This window comes from Prinia subflava, chromosome 13 (genome assembly GCF_021018805.1).
Source record: "Prinia subflava isolate CZ2003 ecotype Zambia chromosome 13, Cam_Psub_1.2, whole genome shotgun sequence".
NCBI lineage: Eukaryota > Metazoa > Chordata > Aves > Passeriformes > Cisticolidae > Prinia > Prinia subflava.
Window position 1 is genome coordinate 16,928,111 of NC_086259.1, and position 9,450 is coordinate 16,937,560.

General features: G+C 47.0%; 1 protein-coding gene across 1 annotated transcript in view; it reads left to right on the top strand.

Annotated features, from left to right (window-relative positions):
* The window catches only part of CMIP (c-Maf inducing protein), a 129,802-nt gene extending 122,401 nt beyond the window's left edge, over positions 1-7,401 (top strand). Inside the window, exons 19-21 of the mRNA XM_063410568.1 lie at positions 1,305-1,410; positions 2,473-2,543; positions 5,431-7,401. Coding sequence (XP_063266638.1) covers positions 1,305-1,410; positions 2,473-2,543; positions 5,431-5,484 — 231 coding nt within the window. The 3' untranslated portion in view covers positions 5,485-7,401. The remainder of the gene's footprint in view (positions 1-1,304; positions 1,411-2,472; positions 2,544-5,430) is intronic.
* Positions 7,402-9,450: the final 2,049 nt, after the last annotated feature.

Here is a 9,450-nt window from a genome sequence, read left to right on the forward strand (position 1 = left end):
TGATCAACCCAACAGCAACAAAAAGAAACTCAAATAATGAATAAGCAGAAGGAAATTATAAAGAGAATGTGATTACTTTGTAAGCAAAAAAAGGCCCAAGTTTACTGAACAAATTATTCTGCTGTTAAATGAAGGAACTTTGAAAATTTTTCTTCTATGTTTCCCTGCTGGTTTTGCTCTCTGAGGTCCTCCACTGAATAGGTTTCCCCATTTTCTGTTAGCATCTATTTCTAGTGCTCTCTGAAAATATGATGATTGTCAGTGCAACCACAAAAAGCAGCATTTTTTTAACCAAAATGTCATGTAAATATTTTTTTGTTTTCCTAACTACTTTTTTTTTTGTATGGGGAATATGAAGTAGAAGCTGATTGCTCGCTTGTTTTAAGGCTGTTTGTATCTCCTCCAGATTTGTCTTAACATTGTAACTTTTACATTTGAAAATTTTTGATGCTTCCTGTTCAAAATGAGTTTGATTTCACTGAACAAAGAGCCTGCTTTTTGTGGGGCTTTCTTTTTATTAAAAAAGGGGAAAAAAGGGTTTAGATTTCATTTTATTTTGTGATATCCTGGTTTCCATTAATCCAGAATTTAAAACCAGCAGAAACCAAGTGGGTCAATAGAACAATTACCAATCAATAGTGCATTGTTCTTGAGACCAAAATAGCTAATTAATACCACTTGCATTGTGCTTTTTTAGTGTGATGTGGTTGGGAACTGGCTGAGGCTGCCCTAACCATCGTGTACAGCCTGGGCAGGAGCCTGCTCGTACAAAGTCTGGGCTTCAAAGGCACCACTCTAATTAAGTGATGGCCTGTGGTTAAGTGCACACCAGTCACTTAATTTCTCCCTTCCCCGCCTGCGAGGCAGCCATGAAACCATTTGCTTTCTCTGCTGTCCTTGGCGGTGAGAGCGTGGCTGTGAGGCTGGGTCAGACCCCACAGCCCTGGGGTGTGCCCTGGGGCTGGGTCAGACCCCGTTCCACGGCCCTGGGGCTGGGTCAGACCCCACAGCCCTGGGGTGTACCCTAGGGCTTGGTCAGACCCCGTTCCACAGCCCTGGGGCTGGGTCAGACCCCGTTCCACAGCCCTGGGATGTGCCCTGGGGCTGGGTCAGACCCCGTTCCACGGCCCTGGGGCCGGGTCAGACCCTTTTCCACAGCCCTGGGGTGTGCTCTGGGGCCGGGTCATACCCCGTTCCACGGCCCTGGGGCCGGGTCAGACCCTGTTCCACAGCCCTGGGGTGTGCCCCAGGTTCTTGCCCGAGGTGTGGGTGCCCCTGTGACCCGCTGTGCTTGTGCCCCGCAGTTCGGCGACGCGGGGCTGCGGCTCCTGTCCGAGCACCTCACCATGCTGCAAGTGCTCAACCTGTGCGAGACGCCCGTCACGGACGCGGGGCTGCTGGCGCTGAGCTGTGAGTGACACTGGGGCTCTGTGGGACACGGTGTGGGGTTTCAGGAATTCCTGGGGGCTCCGGCAGGAGATGGATCTCTCAGTGCTGTAGGGATTTAGGATTTAGGACAGGCTGTGGCTGTGTTTGGGTTTAATCTGCCCTCCTCCCTGCCCAGTCCTGCAGCTGTCCAGCTGTGGGATGGTGAGCTGAGGTGTGATAGTGCTGGGTGGCCTCGTGTGGGCTCTGTCCTCCTGAGCCATACTCTAGATCTTGCCTCTGGTTTCACTGGTGGCATCCATCCCCACCTCACGTGGTGACCTGTTGCCCAGGGACTTTGCAGATGTCTCCCCTCTGGGTGGGACCTGCTTTGGTAGTGCAGGAGGGGAAGAGATTACAAAGCCATCTCTGGCAGCTTCTCAGTCAGCTCAGCAGCTGTGTGCAGGTTCCATACTCCTTCTGGTATTTTTTGTACCTTTGTTTCTGGGGAGGTGAAGCTCTCCCTGTTCTTAGTTTAAACAAGGCAAGGCAGAGGAGGGCATCCAGGACTCCCTGAGCACTGGGAGCTGCACTCAGCAGCCTCCTGCAGTGCATTACAGGCCTCACTGCTGGGCTTGGAGGGCCACTTTAATAGGCTTGATCCTACGCAGACGTGCCAGACAGGCCAGTAGCTATGGCTCATCTTAGGAAACTATTCTAGTAAGTACTGGAGCCTAAAATGGGAATGGGGGGAGGAGAGGGAGGACTGCCAGATCAGCGTGGCCCCTGCGAGCACCACGCAGAGCACTGAGAACGGGCACTATTCACAATAATGTGCAGGAAACCGATTATGAGAAGTTGACTGAACTCCTTTGAAGTCAGCAGTCTTAAGCATATGCTAAATGGCCCTTCCTAAATAGGAACTTTTTCCTGGATGAGGGCCCAAACAGCTGTTTATCCATTTGTATTTCTATATTTTATGCTATTCAGCTTTTTCCTGGGAGTGCTGCACATAGTCATGTCTTGTTTGTGCTTTGGCCTACTGTAAGCATGATATTTTAAGAAAATGCAGCATGATCATAAATATCTGTGTGTTTTCTCTTCTAGCCATGAAGAGCCTGTGTAGTTTAAATATGAACAGCACCAAACTTTCAGCAGATACCTATGAAGATCTCAAGGTATTTGTGAATTGCATCCTCTAAAGATGAGAAGTAACTGTAGCAACAGCATGGTGGGGATGCCTAGGGCAGGGAGAACTGATCCTGTGGAGTGGGTAGCATGAAAGTTATCTGAAGAGGGTGAAGTGGGTTATTTTGTGGATATAATGACTGAAGGCAGCATTGTGAGGTTGCTGGCTTTGATGGACCCAGGAAACATTTAATATACTGAATGGGGAAGTATGAAATAGAATCAGCAGCTCAATCTTTTTGCCTGTGCTATTAACAATAAAGGCTTTATCAGTAGAAGTTGCATAAATAGGAGCATATTGGTTGTTTCTGATGAGGATACAGGGACAGGTACAATCCAGTGCACACCATATCCTGTACTGTTAACAGGACCAAAAGTAACTTGGGTGAACAGTATCATGAAACTTTGATTTGGAATGCAAAGGGAGAACTGAAAGCATTGAGGAAGGTCCAAATTTATCTAGGACTGGAATTGGGCTCTGAGCAGAAACATCTGCACAGATGCCCGGTTCTGAACTTTGACACAAAATGTCTGATTTTGCTGTGAGTTTATAACCACTTCATCAAAATGGTGCAAAGGACCAAGGTGTAGCCCCAGGTGGTTTCAAAGCTTGCCTGAGATGTGTTGGCATTCATGACTTCACGTGGACTTTCATTCTGATGGTGTTTGGGAGTTGCATCTCCCAAAATCTTACCTCAGAGACCCAAGGACTCAAGATGAAACTTGACATCTGTTGTCTTAGATGCTGAAACAGACTGGGCCACATTTTCTTAAAAGGTCACAACCTTGGGTTGAGTTTGGAACTTGAAGCAAGTCCTGTAACTGCTCTGCTTTCAAAATTCACTGCAAACATCTATCTTTGGTTGTGGCTGTGGAGCCAGGGCTCCCCCCGGGACTCAGCTGCAATGCTGCTTGCATAGAGTACTCAGGATCAAGTTTTAAAAACTTGTGTCACAATTGTATATGCAAAAGGGTCCTTGGAATCAACAGCTGGCTTGCAGATGGGTTCACACAATGGAGCTTGTATTGGGCCCCAGGCATTTACAGACAATCAAGGTCAATGCTGTTTTTGGCCCAGGGCTCTGAAATCACAACTATTGAAAGGCTCCCCCAGTCCCAGCCCTGCTCCTGAGCCCCTCTGCCACTCCTTGCTGAAACTCACATTTTCCTAGCTGGTTCCCTCTGCTCTGGTATGGCATTCATAGTCCTTAGCAGCCATACAAGAAAGTGGCTTGCCAGGGCAAATAGCAAAACTGCCTGTGAGCAAAATCCTGGTGATTGCAGAGAATTTAAAAAGCTGCAAAAACAGGCAGGCATCACTTTTTCCCCTTCGACCTCTTCCATTAAGATTTATCTTGGTGGCCATTTCTTTAGGGCTCTGTGTGTGTTCAAAGGTGGAAGTTTCTCTCCCTGGAGCACATGGTTGCAGGTTTGTTAAGAAGAGCTCAGACTTCAAAGAACATATTTCTGATACAAATCTTTCCTTCTTCTCACGTTGGTCTGCAAGAGCACTTGGGGCACAAGCCAGTGATGACATTTCCTCTCAGCTCCATCCTCCACCCCACTAAACACGCTTGCACACACACAGACACCCACATATGTACCAGGCAGGCTGAACCAGACAATAAATAAACACCCACTACTGAAGTCATTATTGCCTAACTGAAAAATTATTTGCTGGCAGTGTCTGTAGGATTATGAATAGCTCTTATCAAAATATGCGTGCACATAAATCAAGGAGTGAGGTAATAATGACTCTTAGAAACTTCCAAGTCCTCAATTATGCCCTGGCCTAATTAAAAGTGTTTATTTGTTTTGAGAGAATTAGCCATGCAATTATGGTCAGAGAGCGTGGAAAGGGGATCGACGAGCAGGAACTGCACAAAGAGCCAGTCCCCATCTGCCTCACGTGGGGTGATTCAGGAATGATATGGCCAAAAGCAGCAGAGTTGTGGAAGAGAGACCACAAAGACACCAGAAGTTGCTGGTGCTCCACAAATTGTTTTAGTACGTGGAAGGTAAAATGAGCAATGTGGAGGCTGAAGGAGGAACGTGTCTCTCTCTGCTGCAGTTTGAGTCAGTGCCTTCATGGCGAAAGTTGGACAGACAAGTTTCACTGAGCATTTGCATAAAAAGTGAAATCAGGGTCTGATCTGGACCTGGTGTCTGGTCCAGATCAGACCCTGGGCTTTAGAGCAGGTGGGATTTGGTCCCGTGTGTCTGTAAGGGTTCAGCATGGTGCTCCTGTGCCACAGCCTCCTGCCCCAGCCCACTGCTGAGCTCAGCGCTGTGCCCAGGGTGTCACTCCTCTTCCTGCAGTTGGTGGCTGACAGATCAATCCTCCCAGTTTGCTGGGAGGTGCTTTGTCCCTTTCTGTAGCCCTCCTCCAGACTTGGATACCACCTCTGAACTGAGTGAGTCCAGGGATTGTTCCCACACAGGAGCTCCCAGGTGTGTCTGCCCTTGACCTCTCCTGGGCTGCCCGTCCTCCTCACCGCCAGCAGGGCTCTGTGCTGTCCTTGCCAAGGGGAGATGCTTCCATCCTCTTTTGGGAGCCCACATTCAAAATACAACTACGACCTTCAGAACTGCACAGTCCCTGGGCTTGCTGTCACACAAAAAGCCACAGGACAAAAAAGGTTTTTTGGCCTTTACCTACCCTGGGCAGCGAATCATGAACACCAACAGCAGCAGGGCAAGGTGCTCTCCTTCCCCAGGAAGTTCTTCCACCCCCCACTTCTCTATTCCTCCTCCAGATTTGGATACCACTGCTCTGTTGGAACATTACAGGAAATGATCCCACACAAGAGATTTGACAGGAACTTTTTAGCTGAGCCCTGAACACGTCGTTAATTCTGACCTTTCCTCCCCTCACAGGCTAAACTCCCCAACCTGAAGGAGGTGGACGTCCGCTACACCGAAGCCTGGTGAACTCTCCCTGCCTCTGACTCTTCTCTTTTGCTTCTCGTGAGAAGGAAAAGATTTTTAAAACAGACAGATTGAAACAAACCAGAAAATAACTTTTGGCCAATTCCTGTAGAGCAGTGAGTCTGGGGACTTGGTGGCAGGAGTTGTGGTTGTGGGGTAGCAGAGTGGGGTTGTGTGTGTTGGGAGGACGGGGCAAGCCTGGACCCCATCGGATTCTTTCAGCTTTGTGATTTCAGAATCAACATAATTTAAATTGAAAAGGAAACAAACAAACAAAAAAAAAAGGACTTTGTAGCAGCAAGAGGATTATAAAGAGGAAAAAAAACACCTTTGTGGATTTTATTTGCCTTTGTGTTTTATGCCGTGTGGAGAAAAAAAAATATATTCCTTTGTCCTTACCTGGGTTTCTTTGGCTGGCACCCAGCCAGCCAGAACTCCTGTTTCACCAGTTTTGCTCCAGAAAATCAAACTTCAAAAATCTCAAGACAAGAAAACCAAAACCAATATGATTTTCACCTCCCCCCATGTCCTTGCAGTTGTTATGCAAAGTAATTTTGTTGTACATAAGATTTACATAATGCACCTATTTAAGAAAATGGTTCACAAATAACAGGTCTGGGACCTGTCTTTTATTTATGAATTGTTAATTCTTTTATCCTTTTTTTGCGTATAGTACTGTATAAACTAGTTTGCTGTCTTGTTGTTATTATTATTTTTTTTTAAGGAAATGTCCTCCTCAAAGAATTGCCTTTTAGTAACGCAAACTGTATTATACTCCCTCTTTGTCAACATTCATCGCGTTGTCTTTTTGATTTCAAAATGCCTCAAATGTTATCAAATAGGAAGGAAAATCTTCATCAAGGGGGGCGCGGTTTTGGGGAGGGGGTGCAGGGATTAATAAAAGTCACAATTCCTTCCAAAGTCTGAAAACTTTCTTTAGTCTTTTAAGCCATGTCAGATTTAAACACGGGAGACGGGGACGTTTCTTTTGCCAATGGGGTGTTTGCAAACTGTAGATTTTACAGGTTGCCTCCGATGTTTTCTGTTTACGTCCGATATTTCAAAAAGAGAAAAAAAAAAGCTCTCCCTCCACTTTGTGCATCAGCTCTTTCTGTTGGGTTTTTTTTTCCCCCCTCCCCTCATCCCCTCCCCTGTCCTGTGCCCCCTCCCTGCCCCGTTCTGTGCACGCATTGTTCTGCATGTTCCTCTGGGGAGACTGAGGAAATCGCGGTGTTGCTGATCCGATAGCTCTGACCTGTCTGTAAATGTGACTGCTACATTTTTCAAATTCCACAGTTGCTTAAAAGATGATTTTTTAAAAATTGTGGTTTCTTTTATAACTATGCTGTTGACTTTTTTTTTTCATAATGAGCCTTCATTGTACAGAGCTGCTTATTTAAAAAAAAAAGCAAAACAAAACAAAAAGAAGTTTTTTTCCTCTGTTTAACACTTTTATTTTATTCTTCAGCACCTCAAGGTTTCACATACAACCAATGTAATTTTTTATATAAATATATATATATTTAATCTTATTCAATGGAAAGCCAAGCTTTTTTGTTCAGGTTTTTTTTTTGTTGTTGTTTTCTTTTTTTAAAGTTTGTTGCTATGTAGACAACCCCATCCCAAATGATGTTGTTTTTCTCTTTTTTCTTTCTTTTTTTTTTTAAATAATGAAACAGAAATTGAGTCTTAACTCATGTAGTGTGTCAGGTTTTTTTTTCCCCCTTCAAATCCCACACTGTATGAAGATGCAGTATGGGAAGGAAGAAGAAGAAGAAGAAAAAAAAAAGAAAAAATATGCCAACATTTTCCTTAGCACTGTTGCTTTTACCAATGGTTTACTACTACTGTTCTGTAGCTGTGTACAAAGAGATGTGAAATAATTTCAGGCAAAAATAAACTGTAAGTGAATATCTTTTAGCTGCGTGCTTTGTGTTTTCTTTGAAGGAGGCTTTGGCTGGCTGGTGATGTGGGGATGCTGTGGGTGGTGCAGACTCCAGAGCAGAGGGACCAGCAGGCAGCCAGGGTGTTTGCCACCCCTCCCAGGCTTGAGGAATCACCTAGAAGGGAGGAGGAGGAGGAGGACAGTGAGCTCTGTGTGTCCTGCTCTTGCACCCTCAAGCCTGTTTTCTGCACTGTCCCCCGTCCTTGAAGTGGCCGTAGAGGAGTTGCATTGGTGAGGGGGTTTCTTGCACTGGTTGCCTGATGTAGGCAGTGAGGGAAGGCACTGGGGCATCTCCAGGCTCGAGAGGGGTTTCTGTACATGAGGGTGGATTTTTGGGCAGCCTCCAAAAGCAGGGATCTGCTGTCTTTGGGTTCTCCCGCTGTCCTTGATGGAGCCCTGCAGGGTTATGGGCTGGAGCCCAGCAGGAGACCCAGCTGGAGCTCCATGACTCTGCCTCCATTGTCTGCACAGCTACAGAACTTCAGCTTTCAAACAAATGGGCCTCACTTGAATCCAGTTCCTGCAGGTGTTCTGAGAGCTGCCTTCATCACCTGTGTTACCTGGCTCCTCTACTCTCACTTTTATCTGTATTTCTGTTCTGTTCCACAAAAGAGACTTCAGGACATGGAGAAACATGAGGGTTTGTACTGAGCTTCCAGCCAAGCTAAGAAGTGCTCACAGGATGGCCCTTGATAAAGAGAATAACCTGCCTTTATTTCTTTTTTCCTTCACTGAAACCAGACAGCTGTAGCTGAATCTGTTGGGCTTTTTGTGCCTTTCCCCTTGAGCAGTAACCACTGTGTATGGGCTGTCCTGCCCTGGCAACAGCAAGGACTTCACAAAACCTTTCTAGATCCAGAAGAGCCAGAAATATTCCTGGGATGTTGTGTGAGGGACTGAGAATTGCCCCAGGAAGGAGAGCTTTAGGCCTTGATGAGATGAAGGCGTATGTTGGATACAGCTTCTCTTCCTGCTGTGGACAGTGATCCCTCCCCGACTCCCCAGCTCTGCCTTTGGGGGAACTGGCAACAGCATTTGGGTTCTGCAACCTCATCTGGATTATCAGCAGTGGGAGAAGCCTGGACATCCTCAGAGCTTTGCTGAGATGCCACAGGGGTGACTGGGAGTGAGCAGGGCGTGTGTGAGATCCCCCTTCAGCACCTGCCCCATCCTGCCTTCTGCACAGCCTCCAAGAAACTCCTCCTTCATGCTTCCTCCCGGCTCCTGGAACAGCAAAACCTCCCCTGCCGTGGCAGCAGGCTGAGAACAGTCAGAGAGATTGGAGGTGGGCAGTGTGGAGTTCAGTAAAATGCTATTCCAGGTCTGTCTCACCTGCCTGGAGCCATCCCTGTGCCAGGACAGCTGCCTTTGGCCTCAGGCCTGTGGCAATTACAGAGCAGCGTTGTGAGGCTGTGTCTGAGGGAGGATTCTCCTGTTGGGTACAGAAGGTGGGATTAGACATGCTGGAATAGAGATGCTGTGTCTGAGCTTGCACTCCGGTTTTCCTGAGCTTTTTGCACTGAGCTTTTGGCCTCGGAGCTGGCTGGTGGATTCCCCTGGATAATGATGCCTTTCTGCCTGTGCCAGCTGCTGCTTGCTGATAAAGGAGCTGTTCAAAAGCTGCCTGCTTCCATTTGGGAGGTGACTGCAGCCCATCTTCCCGGGAACTGGGAATGCCAGGGGCTTGTCCAACCCGCAGCTCTCGGCTTTCAACCCGAACTCTGCAGCGGCTCTGATGCGAGTCCAAAGAGCACAAAGCTGCAGCACTGCCGAGTTTCAGCAGCAATTTTCTCCTGTCCTCATTAAAACCCTGTGGTTGTCCTGCCTTCCTACTGCTGCTTCCACTGCTCCCAGCTACCTTTTGAGTTTCAGAAGACCAAACAGAGATGAATCTCACAAAGTACCTTTGCCTCCAGTTTCCCAGCTCTGTGGGCTCAGCTCATTTGTTGCTCAGAGTGTGAAATACATAACTCAAATCCTGAGAATTCAGCATGGATTTGCCTGTAGAGGAGTGCTGAAACAGC